Here is a 21,368-nt window from a genome sequence, read left to right as displayed (position 1 = left end):
ACAGTCTGACAAGTTAGCTGTGGTGTCAGGTGCAGTGTCAGGCGTGGTGCCAGGTGGGGTGTCAGGTGCAGTGTCGGGGGGGTGTCAGGTGCGGTGGCAGGCGTGGTGCCAGGTATGGTGTTGGGGGGGGTGTCAGGTGTGTTGTCAGGTGCAATGTCAGGGGGTGTCAGGTGCAGTGGCAGGCATGGTGCCAGGTGCAGTGTCGGGGGGGGTGTCAGGTACAATGTCAGGTGGGGTGTCAGGTGCAGTGGCAGGTATGGTGCCAGGTGCGGTGTGTGTGGGGGGGTGTCAGGTGTGGTGCCAGGTGCGGTGTTGGGGGGGTGTCAGCTGCAGTGGCAGGTGTGGTGTCAGGTGCAGTGTTGGGGGGGTGTCAGGTGCAGTGGCAGGCGTGGTGTCAGGTGCAGTGTCAGGTGGGGTGTTAGGTGCAGTGGCAGGTGTGGTGTCAGTGCGGTGTTGGGTGCAGTGGCAGGCAGGGGTGTCAGGTGGGGTATTGAGGGAGATGTCAGGTGCAGTATCGGCGGGGTGGCAGGTGGGGGTGTCAGGTGGGGTGTCAGCTGTAAACGCCTGTGGCCTCCAGAATCCAGAGGCTCCACCTCACCTGGAAAAGGTGCTGATGCTGATGAATGTGGCACACAGGTGTGAGGGGTCAGTGAGGCAAGTGAACTCTGCCCTCAGTTATGTATTGTCAGCAGATCACAGGCACCTCAGGGCCCAGTTCCTGGCTGTGCAGTTCCCATCAGAGACTGTTCATGGAGCGCTTCAGGGTCTGGAGGAGCGGCAAACATGCCACCCCGAACCCTTTCACCCGCCTGGAAGGCCCCCAGGGTGTGTGTGACATGGCAGCCAGCGCAGTGAGTGACCTAAGGGCCCCATGCGCAGCGAGTGCACCGTGGCGGCGAGCCTGCCTCCCACAGGCTGGGCAGGGCCAGGGAAGCCACTTCAGCTGTATGTGTGCCAGATCCTCACCCGCAAGCTGAGGGAGACACCCCTGTACTTGCACACCTTCTCACACTGTGAAAAGCAGCCGCAGGATATTTGGATTTGTTCCAGAAGCTGAGATCAACACTCAACCCTGGGGTTACTGATTTTACTCTAGCCACGCAATTCCACGCCGCTGGCTTCTGGGCCGACCACCCTGTTTCCTCCTGTCCAAAGTCTCTTTCAGATGCTGCTTCACCTGGCCCTACACGCCCGCGCAACACATCTCGGTCTGGTACATGTCACCTGATGCCACCACCGCCCTGTGCCAGCGCCCTGCCAAGGACCCTGACGTAAATCCAGTGAGTGGGGAGTGAGTAAGGCAGCCTCTGGACTGGACCAAACCCTGGGCTCAAAGGCCAGACCGAGGCTGATGAACTTTGGGTCTGGGTTGGACCCCAGCACCTTGACAAACAACTGCATTATTAAGTCCTGGTATTAACAATGCTTCCTAACTGCCATGAGCATGAAAGTCAGGGCAATAAGTGGCCACTGGCCATCCTGAAGCAAGGGTTTGGCTGCTTCAGGCTAATTCAGTCAAACAGATGGACAGGCAGTGGCTAAGGGTGGTCACTGGTGGCTCTCGGGCCGCCAGTGGTGCTTTGAGGCTCCCATCCTCTCCAGCACCCCCCGCACACAGGTCCTCCAGCTTAGAAGGTGTGCTTGAAGCTCTGCACCGTGTTGTATGCGTTCAGATTACTGTGCCCAGCAGTCCAGCCATGGCGTGCGGTCACATGTCTCGTGTCCCTGCTGTGCACGAAAAGGCTGCACTGGACAGTCCCCACACGTGCCCGATGTGCCCTCTTTGTGCCAACTGCTGGGTCCCAGCCTTCCCTGAAAACACCGTGTGTGCCTGCCCCAAGGTCCCACCGTGTGGCTCTGCCCCTTCCGTCCACTGGCAGGGCCGCACCTGGCCCTGGCCCAGCACCACGTCTGGGAGGCAGGGACTCCATGCCCTGGAGTCTGGGCCTGCCTGACTTGTTGCCACGGAACTGTCTATACTGCAAGCAGTTAAAATTGGGGGTTCTGCCTGGGTACCCCTCGGTCACAGAAACCAAGAGAACTGATCTCAGAGCGACACTGTCGTGTTGAAAGCCCAGCAGAGCACAGGTGAGGGAATGTCTGCAGACGAGCTCGGTGACCTTCCCTCTGTGAGGGCGTGTGGGCAGAACCACAGCAACCCGTCAAGACGAACAAAGGAACGCTGCCTCAGCTCTGCCCTGTGCAATCTGCTGACCTTGACCACCGCTCCCTGGCCTCTGCACAAGACGAAGGCTGGCAGCCCCTTTGGACCGTGACAGAGAGGACCTCGGGGGGCTGTCTCGTGGCCTTGCCTGCAGCACACACCCCGCAGGTTCCCAGAGAATATGAGTCTGGGAGTCATGACCACGTAGAGGAGAGGCCTCCTTCCCAACCCCTGAGGGCACGGCCGCAGAGCCAAGAGCCAGCAGACCTTCAGACTGCTCAGGGCTTGGCTCACCACAGCCCCCTCCAGGGGAGGCAGACCTGCGGCCCGAGGCCTGAGAGGTGGCGCCCAGGCCGGCGTGCACAAGGCCCCTGCCATAGCATGTCTCCCCGCAGCCCCTTGCCACCGCGCTCAGACCGACAGTGACAGGCTGCAAACCCTAGCTCCCTACCAGAACTGTCCAAGTGAGGCCCCCTGGAGGTACGTGCTGCCATTAGCGAAGGTACTCTGCCTACTGGGTGACTCCATACACAAACCACCGTGGTGGAGGTACCTCTGATGTCGGAAGCTGAGCATCATCGAGGGAGAGTGTCACCGCTGCTTCACGGCCTCCATCACCGAAATCCACAAAGGACCCCACGGACCTGCACTATATGTGTGTCTGTCGCCAAGGCTGGCACAGAGGTCTCTGAGCACAGCCAAGGAGGTTTCAAAACTGCAGGATGAGAAGGCACGTGTCACTGTGAACTGGGGATGATGTGTTTTTTCTCTGCTTGTCTGCCCCCCTAAAACAAAACGACAGGATTGTGTCTCATGAGCACAGGAGGAAGAGGCAAAATGGCCCAGGCCCCAGGAGGTGGGACTGAGGGTGGAGACTGCCTCTGGTGCAGTGACCACGAGGGACCAGAGCTGTCACTACCCTTGGAGCGGCCCCGATGGCATAAGAAATGGGTGTGGTTAACAGGAAGAAGATAGTATTTCGGAAGTGGGCTGAGGCCACTAAGAAGGCCTGGCAGGGAAAGCAAGCTCTGAGGCTCTGGGGATGGCCAGAGGCAGAGAAGGCCCTCCTTCCAGCTCCAGCACCGGGAGCAAGCCAGGGTCCTGCCTGGTGGGGCTGACACCACGCTCCACCTGGGGTGGGGGGTGGGGGGGCGTGCCTCCGCGCACAAATGGGGCTTGGCAGTGCCCAATACCTGCTTGTCTTAAATACTGATAGGGCAATCTGGTTTTCATTCTATGTGTTTCTAAGACTTAAAGATCTGACTTGTCCCCAACATGGCTGAGACCCTGATGAGGGAGACTTCGCGTGCTGACACAACAGGCCCCTGCTGAGGGCTCCTAATGGGGTCCAACGGTGGGCCACGCTTGACAAGGCGTTTAGACTGGAGGTGACGACGGGGAGGGGTGCAGTCGGGGCCAGCCGCCCGCCTGGGCACCAGGAGCACGAGGGGCTCCAGCTCAGAATTGCTCACGTACGTCACCACAAACAATGTTCACGATGAAACATTTGAAAATACAAGTCTTCTTTAAAAACTAGCACACATGGGGTGCCTGGGTGGCTCAGTGGGTTGTGTCTGCCTTCAGCTCAGGTCATGATCCCGGGGTCCTGGGATCAAGCCCCGCATCGGGCTCCCTGCTCGGCAGGGAGTCTGCTTCTCTCTCTGCCTCTGCCCCTGCTAATGCTCTCTCTCTCTCTGCTGAACAAACAAATAAAATCTTAAAAAAAAACAACAAAGAAAAAGCACATACACTTTAAGAGAGGCACAGCTGGCTGACGCTGAGAAGTAGATGCTGGCGAGTTATCTTGTGAAGTCTGTTAGGTGTGGTGAAGACAACATTCCCATTAGTGAGAGTCGTGCCGAAATGACGCGGGTCTGGATTTGCTTCAAACACTCCCCTGGGCCCCCACCCAAGCAAAACCAACAAGCAAAAACAAGTGGGGCAGGAAGGGGTTCTGGAAACTGGCAAACTGTGGAGTGCTGTCGAGGCTGGACATGGGTCTACTCGCAGGGGCTCGCTTTACTCTCTTCTTTCTACCATTTGTTTGAAAACATCATAAAAAGTCAAAAAAATAACTGGAAAGCTGAGTGTAGCAGGGCAGGGAGGGCAGATGCTAAAATTGTTGTTTCCACCAGATATGAACCGAGTCTGCGTCAACAAAGGAGAGAGACGACGGGACCAGCCCTCAGGGCACGGAGCCCACACCGCACAACCCACATGTGGGGGGGTCTGAAAGCCAATCGATCTCAAGCTTCAAATCCAATTCATCATTTCTGCTTGAAGTACATGTTCTAAAACATGAGCACAAATGAAGCATTCTTCATAAAGTCAATATTTCTAAGGACTTCCCTGAGTTACAGAGGCCACTGGAATCTGATGCAAGCTCAGGACTGTGTCTCTGAAGAAACGTGAACACATCAGGTAGGAGGCCGGTTCCACCATGGAGAGGCAATCGATTCCCTGTGGCTGGGACGGTGGATGAGGGGCACGCCCCCTGATTTACACCGCCCTGCCCCCCCCCAAGACGTGGTGTCCCCTGGGGAATCCCCGCAACAGAAACCAGCACATAAAATCTGGCCCAAGGAGGCGACCTGCATGGATTCTCGTATTCAACTGGCAAGTCCCTTTCTGAGACCCTGCACACCTGCTCTGCAGCATCTCTGTGAGTGTTCGCTCTGACCAGCAGAGCCCAAGGACCCAGTGCCCACCCTGGACTCCTCCCTGGCCTGTGAGTGGAGCCGTCACCGTGCTGTGCTCCCCGGGAGTGGGAATGAAGTCAGGACACTGCAGAGTGAAAAAGCACATGGCCCCGTGCCCAGAACCCACACACTGCTACAGCCCAGAGGACAGAAGATGTGGTTGGTTCCACAGAGGTTATGTTTGGGGAGAGGAAGGCCGAGGGACAGGCCTGGGCACCAGATGACAGTGTGACCCCTGAAGCCTCTGGCAAGGTTTAGTCCAGAGCCCACTGCGCACCTGTCTTCAGAGTGTCTGACGGCCAGCACCGCAGGGAGGGCCGCTTTCGAGGGTCACCTCTGCGTGGTCCCTTTGTTTACAGGCCAGGGAAACATCTACTCTCACAGGAAACCAGGTCTCACCTTGTTCAGGGAGCCACGTGGCCCCCAGGTTGCCAAGGGAACGGGGAAGGACCCGGCTGGATGCCCTCCTTTGCCGAGCAAGGAGGCTCAGACCAGGATGAAACAGGGCCAGTGGCTCCAGCAGCCACACGAACGTATCCACCCTTAAATGTCATGAACATTTCAGGGTGAAGCTTATTCTCAGGGGCCCAGTGGAAGCAGGCTGCCTTTTGATGACAAGACACCAAGATTCACGAGTAAGGAAGACGCCAAAGCAGCAGTTAATGGTGGCCAGCCTCTGTCGGGCACTCCTCTGTGCAGACCCTGGGCACCCCACACATACCCATGTCTCCTCCAAACTCCCATGGCCTGCAAATGGGGCACAGATGGCAACCTGGGGACCCACCCTCCAGTTCCTGCAACTGGGCCAACTGCCCAGCCTGAAAACCCATAAACATCGCCGGCCAGAATGCAAGGAAGAAACTCGGCCGCCAGGCACGCCCTGTATCGAGCAAACGTGTGCACACAGGGACTCTCAAGGACGTGCCTTACCGGCGACAGAGGGGAATTAGAAAGAAGCCCGCATGGAATTTACTTTCAGATACAGGAGCATACTGATCAAAAATGCCATTTACACAGCATTCGCATGCGATGATTTTAAGGTTTCTCAGGAAGATGGGATGGAGCATCCGGCAGGGTCGTGGCTTCTGTTTGCATCCTGTCTTTGGTGTCTATCCCACAGCGTCCTCGGGGAGGCCCTGGAAAGGGTGCACGAGCCTCTTCAGACCCCTGCAAGTCAAACAGGCCTTCTGTCCCAGGGAGCGGGTCTCAAGTGTGCGGTGCGTCAAGCAAGAGGGGAGCGCTCCTCCAGAGAGGTGGTCGCTGCAGGGCCCGGGCTGATGGCCGAGCTGCTGATGCAGAGGACTCCGCTCGGTGGGCTTTTTTGCTGCCTGCCAGCCGGCCGGCTTGCCTTCCAGAAGGCTCCTCAGGACATAGGCACTTACCTGGACGGCCGGCCAACATCAGGCCAAGACTCCAAACACACGAAGACATCCGCTTCTGAGAGCCTTACCTTGTGTACGCTTTTGGGGTTTTCCAACCACGCATAATACATTTCTTCCACATAGTTGGAACTAGTCCCGCTGAGGAAGGGCTCAGCAGCAACGGGGGCGGTAAAGCACCGAATCTGCCCCAACGTCCTAGCTGCTGCTGGTCTGTTTTGTGAAAATGTCTTCACAGTCTGGGAAGCCGTCAATGGCCTCAACTTAGCAGCACAAGTCCTTAAGTGAAACATCCTTGTCCTGACGTCTCTCACGACGGTCTGCACAACAAAAAGGAAGAAAAGTCAGAAAGGGCATTTCATCAGACAGGGAAAACTTGTGCAGACTGTGGCTGGCGGAGACACTCGTGGCCGTGGGCTCCGCATCAGGGCCCGGGTCCGGGCGCAGAGGAGACAACAGAGCGTGTGCACACGCGGCCACCCTACCCCATCTTCTACATATGGGGCCGTGCTCCACATGACACAGAGGCGAGGACGCAGCTGTGGTCTCGCTGGAGGGATGTGAGGCCGACGATACACATGGAACACCCTTAAGTTTGTGCGTAAGACAATCACAGAAAAGGCAGCAAGGATTACTTCATGAGGATTAGATTAAGATTAACCATAAAATGAAGAAAAACATTTCTAGTCTATCCTGAAACTATTGAGCACCTCCTGGACTCATGGTGTTCTGGAACATACAGAGAAACTGGAAAAATATTTTGGTCACCCTCAAATAATTTATCATCAGGCAGAAGAGAAAAAGAATAAAAAAGGAAAAAAACACTGCAGAGAAGACACTCAGTCCTTGAGAGGCACCCAAAATGCCAAGAGAACCCCTCCAAAGGCCCCTTCCTTCCAGGTGGGAGGAAAGAGCAGACAAGGGAAGCTTTGGGAAGGCTGCGGCTTTCAGGCTGCGAGGAAGCATTTAGCCATGAAGGGGAGGAGGCATTCTAAGCCGAAGAATCAGGAGCGGGAGAGACAGAGAGGTGGGAAAGGGTGAGGAACACGGAGAAGAGCAAGAACTGTCTGACACGAGACGGGGGAGGGGGGTGAGCTGGACAGGGCCTGACGCCACCCCCAGAGCATGGCCACCCTTCATAAGCACCGGGGAGCTCGGGAAGACCTGACAGGGCAGGGGCTGCACTCTAAACAAGTTCCAAAGGGGAAGTGCACACAGCGACCGTGACAGAAATGTTTACCTGCCCTGTGACACATTAGGACTTCTCACGAACCTGGCAAACCCCCTAGAAGGCAGGAACCAGCTCTTCTGTTTACCGACTGCCTTTCTGAGTTTTAGTTTCTTTCTCGAAAGAAAATCCCTAAGGTCATAGGGCCACTAACAGCAGGGCCAGGATGCAATGCCCGACTTCCTGTTCTGCCTGGCCCTTCAGCAGCTGGAGAGGAAGGGTGAGGCCCCAGGACGAGAAGGAAAGGACTGCGGGGGTGGGGGGGCAGGTATTTCTTTGCTTCTGAGTGGACCTTGCGCTTGATGGTCACAATTTTACTAAATTTAACACATACCTCTAACAAACACAGCCGTGTTATAAAACAAGCGACTGTAGCCGCCAGACCATGCAAGAGTATCTTGAACCAATTCCAACCATGCCTGAGAACCCAGTACGCCTGCGGGCAGGGCCCCTGTTGGCAGCGACGACATAGTGCTGCTCCCCCTCCCCAAGAATCCTGGGTGCCCAGGAGCCCCGGGCAGGGAGGGGAGGGGAGCAAGGCTCACACCACAGCCCCAGGTTGCCATGCATGCTGGCCTAAGGCCTTGCCTGAGCCTGTGCCTCGAAGCAGACGCCCTGGCTGGAATCACACCCAGCTCTACACCTACCTGAAGGAGATCCAAGCCCTGAATTGTGCTAAGAATTCCCCAGAAATAACAGTTGTGCAAACTACTCAGAGTACTGTTTACAGGAACTCTTCCTCTTGGCCCAAACATGCTCAGAATACACACACGGCCTCGGACGCAGAGGGCGCCGGCCCGCCCTGCTGCTTCAAAAAGACAGGCCAGCAAAAGGAAGAAGCAGAGCAGGTGCTCTGAAAGCAGGTGCACAACCAACAACATCTTGCCCCTCACAGGTTCAAGACAGGCAGGCCGCGGGTTTCGAATGTGGCCACAGAACGAAATCTCAGGCTGCGCTATTTTCACCCCAGGAGTCACACGCTCACGTCCACTCTCCCTGCCCCCACCACGCGTCTCTCCATCGAGCCCCAGCCAACGCAGGGATGGCAGAAACTACCGCTGCTGCTTTTCATGACGTACATCCAAAGCAAAGCGCTTGTGTTTCCCCTCCAGCGTCACTATCGTCCGAGCCTCCTGAGCCACGCCACGGTCTCTGCATCGGGCTCTCCTCCCAGGACGCAGTAGTCTCACCGCCACCAACTGTCATTACTGAGCCGCTGTGATGCCCAGTGACACTGGTACCACACTGACAACCACAAAACCACTCATTCCTTCGGTTCTGCCAAAATTGGTCCTTCCAACACGACGCTGCAAATAGCCCGTGTTATCTTAGCTGCTGTCTGCAGTCACTGAAACTGACACACAGCTCACGGCTGCCCAGACAGTCACCGGGATACATGACAACTGTCAAACTCCCTTTAACAGGACTCATCAGAAAGACTGCTCGTCAGTGGATGGCTCCACCCAAGGATGCCCATGATCTGATGGACCTGAGCAGACACTGGGTTTACATTCCAGATTTTGGAAGAACCAGATTCTGTCTTTCCAATCCCAGAGTCACTATAAGAACAGTGCATCAGGGGTGCTGGGGTGGCTCAGTCGGTTAAGCGTCTGCCTTCAGCCTGGGTCATGATCTCAGGGTCCTGGGATCGAGCCCCACATTGGGCTCCCTGCTCGGCGGGAAACCTGGTTCTCCCTCTCCCACTCCCCCTGCTTGTGTTCCCTCTCTGTGTCTCTCTCTGTCAAATAAACAAAATCTTAAAAAAAAACCAAAAACTGTGCATCATTTGGTAGAGACGTTCAATTGTTCAAATGCCTTCATGAAAGCCAAAAAGTCCACGTGTTCTGACTTTGGTTTGGATGAAGGTTTTTATTTGACAAGGATGCCAAAAAGTAGTCCTTTCAAAAGATGGTGATGGGATAACGACAGTTCCACAAAAAAGCGTGAAATTAGATCCCTATCTCACACCACATAGAAAATTAACTCAAAATGGATCAAAGAACTAAATGCAAGAGCTAAAACACCTCTAAGAGTCTTAGAAGTTTTAATACTTCGAAGTTACAATGTAGGAAATCTTTGTAGGCCCTGAGTCAGGTAATGGATTCTTAGGATACCAAAAATACAAACGAATGAATAAACAGATAAATTAGACCCCATCAAAATAAAATCCTTTGTGCGTCATCACAGTCACCATCAAGAAACAGAAAACACAAACACAAAATAGGAAAAAACATTTACAAATCACACGATTATATACAAAATATGTCTAAAAACCCTCTTACAATTCAACAGTAAAGAGAAAAATAACCAAGTCAGACAAGCACCACAGGACACAAGTAGACGTTTCTCCAAACAAGATACAGAGTTGGCCAACAAACACATTAAAAGATGTTCAAAATTGTTCATTCGAGAACTTCAAAACAAAACTGTAAGATACCACTTGATGCCCACTAGACTAGACATGGTCAAAGAGAAAATAGGTATTGGGGAGGACGTGGAGCAATGGGAGCCCTTGCGCACTCCTGGTGGGAGTACAGCTGGTGTAGCCGCTGGGGAATGCGGCGCGGCAGATCCTCAGAAAGTTAAACATAGAGCTACCGCATGACTCAGCACTCCCACTGCTAGGTCCTAACCAAGAGAAACAAAAACATATGTCTATATGAACCTCTGTACGTGAATGTTCACAGTGGCATTATTCATAAGTCGCCAAAACACAGTAACAACCCAAATGTCCATTAACTGATGGAAGGGTGTACAGAACGTGCTACAGCCACACAATGTGACAGTAGCTGGCAATAAAAAGGGATGTGATACAGATCTGTGCTGTGACACACACAAACCTCGAGAATGTTATGTGAACAGAGTCATTCACAGAAAACAACAGGTCATATGACTTTATCACGTAGAATGTTCAGTACAGGCAAATCTCTACAGACAGAGAGCCTGCTGGTGGCTGCAAGGGCGTGGGGCAGAGAGGACATGTGTCAGCTAATGGGTGTGGGTTTTCTTCAGAGGAGGATGAAGATGCTCTACAACTAGATTATGTTGATGGCTGCACAACCTTCCGATATACTGAGAAACGTCCAATTGTGAAACTTAAATGGGTGAATTGTATGGTATATGAATTGCATCAAAGACATTGTTTAAAAAAAAAAACTACGTCTAAGAAAACACGTAAGTGAATCTATTAGTATTGGTAAAGTACATAAAATGACCCTATTTGTAACCCATTGATTTCAAGATGCAGGTATAGACCTGTGCCTTTGAGAAAAAGAACATTTAAGATAAGCAAAAACCAAGGCAAAACTTGTGATTAAGGATTCGGTATACTGCCCTTAGGAAATTATATGCTGACATAGAACAGGACTTTATCTGTGCCTGGACCTTCCCCTGTTGGACATACACTTTACCCAAGGCCATCTCCCCATGCAGAGAATGCAGAGATAAACTGACTCCTGACGCTATCAAAGTCACGTTGGCGAGGCAGAGGTGCAATTACAGAGGCCAGGTCTAGAAAGGACAGCCCAGGCAGCTCCTCAGGAAATGCGTCTGAGGAAAAGAGCCCGCATCGTTAAGTGACTGTTTCCCATGTGTGTTGCCTGACAGCCATTTAAAAAGCACAGCAACTGATCTTGAAGACATTCTCCTTTCTTTTTTTCTTTTGTGGTTACAGACTCGTTGAGATGCTCATGACGAACCAAGAAGATCATGTGTGCGACATGCCTACAGCTGTTCCTTCCATGGCTGCACTTACCATACTTCCCACGGTGACACAAGGACATGCACGGAGAGGGCACAAATAGGAACTCTCCCCTCCCTGGAGGAAAATCTCAAAGAATTTGATGTCTTTCACTTGTGACGCCTCATCAAGCATAAACTGAAGGACAGGGAGGTAGTGAGGATCACTTTCAAACTGCAAAGGTATCTCACCATTACTTGGTAGAAATGATGGTCGAGTGAGCCTACAGGACAAACAGGCAAAGGGACTCTCAGTTGCTACACGAGCCTCAAACATGTCACGGGCTCTGTGTTCAGGGTCCTTTGCCAGAAAGTGACAGCAGCGATCACTCTTGCTCCCACTCATCGCTTTTTGTGATTATGGTACAAACATGAGAGCACTTTGCACACTCTGAAAGTGTTCTATGACCAAAGAATCACTGCTTACCAGCAGAAAAAAAAGACCAACTAATGATATCTCTTAAAAAGCTTAAGTTCTCAAGGTAAACCTACCACAAATTAATATGGGGAAGGTAGCTGACCAGATTACGGAGAAGAGCTTCCATCTCTGAAGTCAGAACTCCCAACAAGCTTCAGTGCGCAGGTCTCAAGGCTGACCTGTCTTCACCCAGACCACCACTGTGTGGTACTCTGGGGTGTAGCTAGACAGGCATTCTTCAAGGGTGTTGATCAGACTATAGATTATTAAGTATTAATGGAAAACAAGGCCATTTGTCAGTATTTATTAAAAATTTGAAGGCACATACAGTGGGTGCCTGGGTGGCATAGTCAGTTAAGCATCTGACTCTTGATTTTGGCTCAGGTCATGATCTCAGGGTCATGAGATCGAGCCCTACATTAGGCTCTGTACTCAGCGCGGAGTCTGCTTGTGTTTCTCTTGCCCTCTCCCTCTGCCCCTCCCTCCCAAAATAAGTAAATCTTAAAACAAACAAACAAACAAACAAAGGCACATATAGGACTTCTGTTTCCCACTAAATGCTCCTGAAGAAATAAGACATTACATTTAAACCAAAGAAAACATAAGACTCTAAAAGGTGGAGAGAAGGAGGCAGACTGGAAAGGGATCTGGGGGCCCCAAAAGGCACAGCATCAAGTCCTCAATTTTCTTTCTGCTTCATATATCCCAGACTAGGTGCTGAAGAAGCTGGCAACCCAGAAATGACGACTCACATAGACAAGCTGCAAACAAAGCCTGCTCTCTCTGGTCAAAGGACCAGAAAAGGGTTGCATAGCAGGACAGAAATTTTTAGACAATCATCACTCTACCGCAGCCTGCAGCCAACCCTACAGAAAACACTGTTGCCCACCTCTACACCAACCAGTCGTGTCAGAGAAGATCAGGGACTTCCATCCCCACCAGGTGACCCCCACAAGGGCAGTGGAGGCCAGGAGGGAGACTGCATTCCACCTGTGCCCAGCAGTAACAGGGCAGCACCCCTTCCTTCCCAGGCAGGGTTGAATCACAAAGGGTTAATGGGGAACTTACACCCACACAGCAATAACAAGAAGTCCCTCCCCACAGATACCAAGGAGGCTGGGTGGGGAGCCTAGATTCCACCCTGCCCAGTAGTAACCAGGCAGCACCCACTGACCTTCAGCAGCATCAGCAGAAACCTGTTCTCTGTGTTCAGACATTCAAGATTCAAGTCTCATTATGTAACACCCAAAATGTCCAAAACATAACCAAAGATCACTCACCACATCAAGAACCAGAATTATCTCAACCAAAACGCCCCCAAAAAGACAATCTATAGACACCAAGAAGACAGAAATGTTAGAATTATCTAGCAAAAAGTTTATCTAGCAAAAAGTTTAAGGGAGCCAGCTTTAAAATGCTTCCTTGAGCAACTATGAACATGCTTGAAAACAAGTAAAAAAAAATTTTTAAAAGTCTCAACAAAGAAATGAAGGTTATAAAGAAGAACCAAATGGAAATTCAGAACTGAAAAATACAACAACCAAAATAAAAAAAAAATTGATGGATCGGTTAAATTGCAGAATGAAAGGGATAGAAAAAACTCAGTGAACAAAGAACAAAAAAATTACTCAAGTTGAGCAACAGGGAATACACACTGAAAAGAAAAATGAACAGGGCCTCAGTGACATGTAGGACCATAACACAAGATTTCATGGTGAATACGAATGTCATCATATTACTGATGACATGAAAATGTCATCAGAATCTCAAGAGAAAAAGAAAGAGGTAGGGGCTAAAAAAATATTCAAAAAAATAATGGCAAAAACTTCTCAAATTTGGCAAATGACAAAACCCTAGAGATCTGAGAAGCTTAATGAACCCAAAGGAATAAACTTAAAGAAATCCACTGCAAGACACACCATAATCAAACCTGAAAAGTACAAACAATTTGAAGAGCATATTTCTAACCAGAAACTATGGAGGCCAAGAGAAAGTGGCACGACCGTGTTCAAGGGCTGAAGGAGAATCATTGTGAACCCAGATTCCTACATCCAGTGAAAATATCCTTCAGGAATGAAAGTATGAAGAAAAGCTAAGAGAATACGCCACCAGCAGACCTACCTTAAACGAATGGCTAAATGAAATTCTCTGAACAGAAATGAAACGATAAGATAAAGAATACTGCAACATCATGAAATAAAAAAGAACAATGTATGGATAAATATAATTTCCTTCACCTCTTGAATCTTCTAATTATGTGTGATAGATGAAACAAATATTACAACATGTCTGATGTGGTTCTAAACATATATAAAGGTAATACTTAACACAATTTTAGGGGCGCCTGGGTGGCTCAGTCATCAAGCGTCTGCCTTTGGCTCAGGTCATGATCCCAGGGTCCTGGGATTGAGCCCTGCATCTGGCTCCCCGCCCAGTGGGAAACCTGCTTCTCCCTCTCCCACTCCCCCTGCTTGTGTTCCCTCACTCGCTGTGTCTCTCTCTGTCAAATAAATAAAAATAAAATCTTAAAAAAAATTTTTTTAAATAAGGAAAGGAAAAGAGATGTAAATGGACGTACGGTTTCTACACTTCCCTCAAACTAACGATGACACCCAGACTATGATAAATTACATACATATAATGTGATACCCAACCACTAAGAAGGCTATTCAAAGAAATATACTCAAAATCACTATATATAGGGGCGCCTGGGTGGCTCAGTTGGTTGAGCGACTGCCTTCGGCTCAGGTCATGATCCTGGAGTCCCGGGATCGAGTCCCACATCGGGCTCCCTGCTCAGCAGGGAGTCTGCTTCTCCCTCTGACCCTCTTCCCTCTCGTGCTCTCTACCTCTCATTCTCTAATACATAAAATCTTTAAAAAAAACTCACTATATATAGAAACAAGTAAAATTTTAACGTGTTCAAATAATCTGCAATAAGTCAGGAAAAAGAAAGCAAAGAAATAAAAAACAGAAAGTAAAGAAAATGGTACTTACCTCCCAATATAGCAACAACATATTACATTAAATGTAAAGGATCTAAATACACCAATTAGAAGACAGAGATTGGCAAAGTGGATAAAACAAAAGGATCCAACTTTATGCAAACCTACAAGAAACTCAATTCAAAAAATGATAAAGACTGAAAGTGAAGGGGCACCTGGGTGGCTCAGTCATTAAGCGTCTGCCTTCGGCTCAGGCCATGATCCCAGGGTCCTGGGATCGAGCCCTGCATTGGGCTCCCTGTTCAGTGGGAAGCCTGCATCTCCCTCTCCCACTCCCCCTGCTTGTGTTCCCTCTCTCACTGGGTCTCTCTCTGTCAAATAAATAAAATCTTAAAAAAAAAAAAGACTGAAAGCGAAAAGGTGAAAAATTACATATTATGCAAACGTTAATCAAAGGAAAGCAGGAGTGCAATATTATTATCAGATAAAGTAGACATCAGGACAAAAAAAATTACAAGACAGAGACATTACATAATGATAACAGATCAACCCACTAAGATAGAGCAATTAAGTGTATGTGTATCAAACAACGTAAGTGCAAAATATGTTAACCAGACTAATAAAAGGGAAGAAGACAAACTCACAGTTATAGCTGGAAACTTGAAGTGCCCTCTTTCAACAAGGGACAGAACAGCTAGACGTGAGGAACTCAACAAAAGTACAAACTGTCACAACTAACCCAACTTGAAATACATAATTTTATAACCCCACAATTATTAAAGAAATTTAATGTGTTATTAAAAATCTTTAAAAAAAGTAATTTTAAGGCCCAGAAGGGTTCACTAGGGAATCCTACCACATGTTTAAAGGTTAATTAATTCCCATCCTACACAATCTCTTCCAGAAAATATGAGAGGATAATTCATTTTATGAAGGTAATATTTCACTGAAACCAAACCCAAAAATAGCTATACAAAAAAAAGTTTTAAAATTCATTCCTCATGAACACAGATGCAAAAAAAACCACCTTAACAAAATTCAGCAAATAGAATTAAGCAATACACAGACACAATTATACTCTAGTGGGGTTTATTCCAGGGATGCAAAGCTTGTTCAATATTAAAAAACAAAAACAAAAACAATGTAATCCACCATATTGACAAGCTAGAGAAGAAAAATCACATGATCATATCAATAGATGCTGATAAAGCACTTGACAAAATTCAACACCCACTCCTGATAAAAACCCTCAGAAAGCTAGGATTAGAGGGGGACATAAACCTGATATAGAGCATCCACAAAAACATCCAGCGAACATTATACTTAATAGTGAAAGACTGAATGCTTCTTTCTAAAATTGGGAGCAACACAAGGATGTCTACTCTCATGTCTACTATTCAACATAGTACTGAGAACTGTTGCCAGAACAAAAAGGCAAGAAAAGGAACTGAAAAGCATACAGGGCAGAGATTAAGAAAGAAAACCACTCTTATCTGCAGATGACATGATTGTCTTTATATAACACCTCTACAAAAACACTCACAGAATAAATGAATTCATCAGGGTCACAGAATACAAGATAAACACACAAAAATCAATAGTATTTCTATAAGTTATTAACAAACACATGGAAACCAGAAGTTTTTAAAAAGAAATACTCAGTTTAAGTCCAACAAAACATATGCAGGACCCATAGGCTGAAAACTACAAAACACAGATGAAAAAAATAAAAAACCTAAGTAAATGGAGAGACATACTGTGTTCACAGACTGGAGCACTGAACATGGTAAAGATGTTGATTACCTCCAAATTGATATACAAGTAAAACACAATTCTTAACAAAATCCCAGTAATTTTTTTCATAGATAGAGATAAGATTATTCTAAAATTTATATGAGAAAGCAAAGGAACTAAATTAGCTAAAACAATTTTGAAAAGGAAGAATAAAGTGGGAAGAACAAATCCACCTGATTTCAAGACTTACTATGTACCTGCAGTAATCTAGATTGTGTGGTATTGATGGTTACGATGGACCAAAAGTCCAATGGAACAGAACAGAGAACTCTAAAACAGACCCACATAAACAAATCTGATTTCTGACAAAAGTGCAAAAGCAATTTAATGGAGGAAGAACAATCTTTTCCACAAATAGTGTTGACTGGAGATTCATAGGCAACCCCTCCCCCCGCAAAACACCAAACACATCTCAAACTAGAGTTCACACCTTATATAGAAATTAACTCAAAACGAATCAGAGACTTAAATGTACAATACAAAACTATGAAACTTATAGAAAAGTACACAACAGGAAATCTCCAGGAACGAGAGCCAGCAGAGTTCTTAAACCTGACACCAAAAGTAGGATCCAGGAGGCGCCTGGGTGGCTCAGTCGGTTAAGCGGCTGCCTTCGGCTCAGGTCCTGATCCCAGGGTCCTGGGATCAAGGCCCTGCATCGGGCTCTATGCTCAGCGGGAAGCCTGTTTCTCCCTCTCCCACTCCTCCTACTGTGTTCCCTCTCTCGCTGTCAAATAAATAAATAAAATCTTAAAAAAAAAAAGTAGGATCCATAAAAGACAAAATTGATAAACTGGACTTCATCAAAATTAAACCTTTTGCCCTGCAAAATATCTTAAGAAGATGACAAGCTACACATGAGGAGAAAATATTTGCAAACCACATATCCAACAAAGGGCTAGAATATATAAAGAATTCTCAAAACTCAACATTAAAAAAAAAAAAACTACCATAAAATAGCAGAAGACCAAAAAAGGGGCATAACTCAAGTGGATATACAGATGGCAAAGAAGCAAATGGAAAATGTGTTCAACATCAGTAGCCATCAGGGAAAATGCAAACTGAAAACACAATGAGACATCACTACATAGCTATTAGAATGGCTAAAATAAAAAAAAAATAGTGACATCATGAAATGCTGGCAATGATGTGGAGAAAGTGGACCTCAAATACGTTACTAGTGGGAAGGTAAAATGGCACAGCCACTATGGGAAAGTTTGGCTATTTCTTAAAAGTACTAGACATGCAACCACCATATGACTTCATAATTGCACCGCTAGGCATCTATCCCAGAGAGACAAAAACTTATGTTCACATAAAAACCTGCAGAGGAATGCTTCTAGGAGCCTTATTCATAATAGGCAAAGAATGGAAACAACTCAGACCTCCTTTGATGGGTGAGCCAATGGTGTTGCATCCAAGGCCTGGAGGCATAAAAAGGAGCTAAATGAAGGCAGCAAGCTGCATTCATTTTCAGAGAAGTGAGGAGTGCAAAAAGCCAATCCCAAAAGGTTACATACCTTATGATTCTCTTTATATAACCCGCTTCATTTGCCAAAATCATAGAAATGGAGAGCAGATTGGTGGCTGCCAGGAGCTAAGGAGATGGAAGCAGGAGGAAAGAACGTGTGGCTCTAAAAAGGCAAGAGGAGGGATCCTTGTGATGAGGGAAATGTTCTGTCTCTTGGCTGTTATCAATGCCAGTACCTGGCTGTGATGTCATACTCTAGTTTCTGCAAAATGTTATCATTTGAGGAAACTAGGCAAAGGGACACTGGAATCTCTCTGTACTATCTGTTGTAACTGCATATAACAAATTTATATGTACAATTATCAAAATAAGGCTCAATAACTACAATTACCCCAAAATTAAAAAAACTATCTAAAAATTTAAAAGGTAGATAGTATAGTATTTTTTTCAAATGGGGCAGTGGGGAGTGAAATCAGCTAAAAGTAGATCTGATATGCACATAAGTCCACACATGTGTAGGTGTGATAGACATACAAAAAAATGTTTGATATTTAATAAACTGTGCAAATTTAAATTAAACCCACAGAAATTCAGGCTTCTGAAATTAGTTTTTAAAAGTAACTGAACTGTGGTGATGGTTGCCTAACTGTGAATAAACGACAAATCATTTAATTGTGTATTTTAAGTGAGTGAATGGTACAGCACACGAACTGTATCTCCAAAGTGTCGCAAAAGAAAAAAAACTGGAATGTGGAAAGTGCTCTCAATCATCAGGAAACTCTGATCTTTCCCCAACTTTCCAAGATCCAGTCCTTGGCTACTTTGCAAAGCTAGAAGAGTACTGCATACTTTCATATGAAACGTCTCTGCACGAAAACGCTGTGGTTAGACTGTCACAGCTCCTGCCACTACGCAAACAAGGCTCCATTCCAGGCCACTTGTCCTGAAGCTGCTCAGAGCAGTGAGCCTGGAAGCACGCCCCCAGTCCCTGCTCCACAGTCCGGGCCTGCAGAATAAGGCTCAGAGAAGCACCAGACAGAGGTCACGCCTCGGGCCTCAGACTCATCTGTCTTCCATTCTGCAACCACTGAGTCTCGGCACACAACTTACACTTCCGTCTGGTAGCTCTGTGAAGTGGAAGAGGTGCATGACTGGTGCGCTGCTCCAAGAAATGCGCGTCATCTCAACATGGGCTATCAGACCTCTGGAAAAAGGACGAGTATGGTGGGGTGCTGCAGGGTGGTTCGCTCAAGGGCATCTCCCCAGGAGCGCAGGGAGGAGGATGGGCAAGGCAGGTGCTGAGTCCGGAGGAGTACTGAGTACACGGGGTGATGCGGAGGTTAAATACGCTCAAGGGCATCTCCCCAGGAGCGCAGGAAGTGATGGGATGGAGTGGTACTAAGGATGGAGGAGTACTGAGTGCGCAGGGAGCTGTGGGGATATCACCCCAGGAGCACAGGGAGGGTGGGCATGTGAGGTACGGTATGGCGGAGCAGGGAGTCCGGGGCACTACTGAGTACACAGGGTGCTGTGGAGATTCAGTGTGCTCAAGGACGTGACCCCAGGGGCTCAGGGAGAGGGTGGGTGAGTGGGGAGTGGAGTCCAGAGCGGTACTGAGTACACGGGGTGATGCGGCGGTTAAATACGCTCAAGGGTGCCACCCCACAGGGAGGATGGCGATGGCGGGGTGCTGAGTACAGGTGATGCCGCGGGGTGCTCACTGGAGGGCTCGTACGGCGGAGTCCCGAGTACGGGGGGGCACTGAGCACATGTGGAGGTTAAACATGCTCAGGGACGTTGCCCCAGGAGAGCAGGAAGACGAACGGGCAAGGCAGGGTACCGAGCCTGGAGGAGTACTGAGTGCGCAGGGTGCTGTGGAGACTAAATACACTCAAGGGCATCCCCTCAGGAGCACAGGGACACTAGGTAAGGCGAGACACTCGGTCCCGAGGGGCACTGAGTCCACCGGGTGCTGGGGGCGGTCTGCTCAAGCGTGTCCCCCCAGGAGCACAGGGAGAAAGACGGGTAAGGCGGGGTACTCAGTCTGGAGGAGTACTAAGTCCACGGGGTGCTGGGGTGGTCCGCGGCTGGGCGTCCCCCCAGGAGCGCAGGGAGGAGGCTGGGCAAGGCGGGGTACTGAGTCCGGAGGAGTACTGAGCAAGGCGTGCTGCGGGTGCTCCGTACAAGGGCGTCTCCCCAGGCGCGCAGCCGGGACAGGCGCGGGTGGAGCACGGCCCGCAGTCCGCAGCCGCTCCAACAAGGGCGCGCCACCCTTCCGACCCGGCAGAGGACAGCGCCGGGCGGCTCCCTCGTGACGCCTCCTCGACCTTGGGGGTCACCCGGGCCGCGGCGCCAGTTCCCGCACATCCGCCCTGCGGCCCGCCCCACGCCCGCCACAGCCAATGGCGCGCCGCTGCGCACCCCCCGCGTCGCCCGCGCGCGCCCGCACCCGCCAATCTCCGCCCGTCAGGCGGCGCTCACCGCGCCATTGGCTGTCACGCCCGTTCGTCAGGCCCCGTCCCGCCCACCTCCCTCCGTCAGCCCTGCTCCATCCGGCTTCACTCCCTGTCACCGCGGCGCCAGCGACAACGAGGACGCGGCGCCCTCGGCCTCTGCCGCAACCCCTGCCTCCTGCCCGAGGGCTCGGGTCTTCCCGCACCGGGCCAGGCCCGGCGGCAGCGCGCGCTTACCTGTCCCCGGCTCAGCTCCACCCGAATGAGGCGCCGACACCCCACTCCGGGGCACCAAACTCTTGACCCCGCCCCGGCGTGTGGCGTCAGCACGCAGCCCCGCCCCTGGAGAAGGCCCGCCCGTGCCGTGTGGGCGTGGCCTGGCGTCATAGAGCCGCGCCGGCGTTGTGGGGGCCAGTGCCGGTGGTCTGCGGGGGCGCTCCGCGAGCTGGACCCGCGTGGCCGGAGCGGAAGTAGCTGGTCGGACGGGAGGCCTCAGCAAATGGCGAGTGCGTGTGGAGGCCGTCGTGGACCCCAGGGCGTCCCACGGGCGGCGGGGCCGCGAGCGGGCGCTGGACGCTGCCCTGCGCGCCCACGGCTGCGCGGGGCCGCCGCTTCCCTGAGGAAGGAAGAGGGCTGTGCTAGGACACCCGGGCGCCCGTGGGGAGGACCCGCGGGGACAGTGGGCGCCGCTGGGTGGGTCTGCGGCTGTTCCCTCTCCGCGGCCCCTTGTTGACCGGCCGCCCGGCGGGCAGTCACGGAGCTGGACCCGGAGCTGCTCCGTCTTCCTGATGCCCGACAGTTTATCTGTGATGCTTCCGGCGAGTGCTGGTTCCCTGTTCACAGCAACGATAAAAAGTTTTGTCTTGCAGTAGACGATTGCGCTTAAAGGCCGTGAGAGCTGGATGTCAGGGTGGGAAGGCGGCGTCCCGGTGACTGACATCGGGAAACGCTGGGTCATGCTGCCTTTTCCTTGAGTGTTGCCCACGTCTTGAAGACAAAGACGGTGTCCTGTGACACCGCGTAGGTACTGGGTGACCAGGGGCAGCCCGCTGACAATGATAGTTCCATAAAGGATACAA

General features: G+C 50.1%; 1 protein-coding gene across 5 annotated transcripts in view; it reads right to left on the bottom strand.

Annotated features, from left to right (window-relative positions):
- OGDH (oxoglutarate dehydrogenase) overlaps positions 1–20,596 on the bottom strand; it is a 70,107-nt gene extending 49,511 nt beyond the window's left edge. For 3 of the 5 annotated variants that reach the window (XM_028095410.2, XM_028095409.2, XM_028095414.2), the window contains exons 1-2: positions 20,527–20,596; positions 6,314–6,562 (exon numbers count right to left, since the gene is read on the bottom strand). In XM_028095410.2, the coding sequence (XP_027951211.1) occupies positions 6,314–6,535 (222 nt within the window). In that variant the 5' untranslated portion in view covers positions 6,536–6,562; positions 20,527–20,596. Of the gene's footprint in view, positions 1–6,313; positions 6,563–7,482; positions 7,606–20,526 lie in introns of those variants that run through there. The other 2 variants (XM_028095412.2, XM_028095411.2) reach the window with 2 other exon arrangements.
- Positions 20,597–21,368: the final 772 nt, after the last annotated feature.

The sequence above is a fragment of the Eumetopias jubatus genome, unplaced genomic scaffold (genome assembly GCF_037043125.1).
Source record: "Eumetopias jubatus isolate StellerSeaLion01/CBP00866 unplaced genomic scaffold, mEumJub1_p1.0 scaffold_14, whole genome shotgun sequence".
Classification (NCBI taxonomy): domain Eukaryota; kingdom Metazoa; phylum Chordata; class Mammalia; order Carnivora; family Otariidae; genus Eumetopias; species Eumetopias jubatus.
The sequence above is the reverse complement of the archived record's forward strand: the minus strand, read 5'-3'. Positions and strand labels throughout refer to the sequence as shown.